The sequence below is a fragment of the Triticum dicoccoides genome, chromosome 7A (genome assembly GCF_002162155.2).
Source record: "Triticum dicoccoides isolate Atlit2015 ecotype Zavitan chromosome 7A, WEW_v2.0, whole genome shotgun sequence".
Classification (NCBI taxonomy): Eukaryota; Viridiplantae; Streptophyta; class Magnoliopsida; order Poales; family Poaceae; genus Triticum; species Triticum dicoccoides.
This window is the reverse complement of record NC_041392.1, coordinates 166395907-166397084: the sequence shown is the minus strand read 5'-3', so window position 1 is coordinate 166397084 and position 1178 is coordinate 166395907. Positions and strand designations below refer to the sequence as shown.

The window sequence follows — 1178 nt, the reverse complement described above, 5'->3', positions numbered from 1 at the left end:
CACAAAATGATCAAGTTTACATAATAAGCTTATAGTCTTTTTCTTATTCTTCTTCTTTTCCAAAATGACATAGGTTAGCTTCATTTTACCTAAGTTGGCTCTAATATACTAACTTAGAGCTTATATGCTTAGTTTCCTATAGGTTAGCTCCAAAATAACTTATGTTAGCACAAAATGATCAAGTTTACATAATAAACTTATAGTCTTCTTCTTATTCTTCTTCTTTTCCAAAATTCTTCTTATTCTTCTTCTAGTGTTCTTCTTCTTCTAGTATTCTTCTAGTCTTCTTCTTTTTCTTCTTCTAACTTCTTGTTTATCATTTTGCAGATTTGATTTAATTCACGGAAGCTTGCATGGATGGAGTGCTTCTTTTCCATTTGTGTTTTTATTTTGTATCAATGTGAAACTTTTGTGAATAGATGGATAACGGTGTTGGATGAACAATGTGAAACTTTTGTAATATGTAACGGTGGAACTATGTATTGGCTATGTATGTATATATGATGAAACTTGTGTGTTGGCTATGATTGTTATATGGATGTTTGTTGTATATATATGTGTGTTGGATATCTCATAGGTGAAATAGTGACCTGAGATTAAGAAAAAAAATTAAAAAAATTGTTACTAATGATGCACTACCATGTGGTGCGCCATTAGTATAGCAGACACTAGTGGCACACCGTGAGTAAAACTAATGGCGCACTGTCTGATGCGCCATTAATATACTAGATACTAATGGCGCACCAGTGGTGCGCCATTAGTAAAAATTACTAGTGACGTGCTACTAATAGCGCACCGGTGATGCGCCATTAGTAGGCAAAACCGGTGCACCATTAGTAGGTCTTTTTCTAGTAGTGTCAGCTGAGAGTCCAGCTGTGTCCCACCCATAGTCACTGGGGAACTCGCCGGTCAAATAGCTCGGCGGCTCACCTAATAGTGGGCCAAGGTAGAGCACACGATCGGCACTGTACCATGGGCTGCTCGAAGCAACTTGCTTTGCCTTTGCCGCAGTCTTGCGCATGGTGACACGTGCCTCGCCGAAGAGGGCCGACAACGACACATTCTTCACCGCCTTGTCGGCGAAGGCCGGGGAGGAGAGGGACATAGTGGCCGCCGCCATTGGGCTGCTAAGACGGGAGTTGTCCCTTAGGTTCTCCGATGTAGTGAGGGAGATGCTT

At 40.7% G+C, this 1178-nt stretch overlaps 1 protein-coding gene across 1 annotated transcript in view; it reads right to left on the bottom strand.

Moving 5' to 3' along the window:
* Positions 1-1178, bottom strand: part of LOC119330045 (chlorophyll a-b binding protein of LHCII type 1-like) — a 7934-nt gene extending 6756 nt beyond the window's left edge. The window contains exon 1 of the mRNA XM_037603151.1: positions 863-1178. Coding sequence (XP_037459048.1) covers positions 863-1120 — 258 coding nt within the window. The 5' untranslated portion in view covers positions 1121-1178. The remainder of the gene's footprint in view (positions 1-862) is intronic.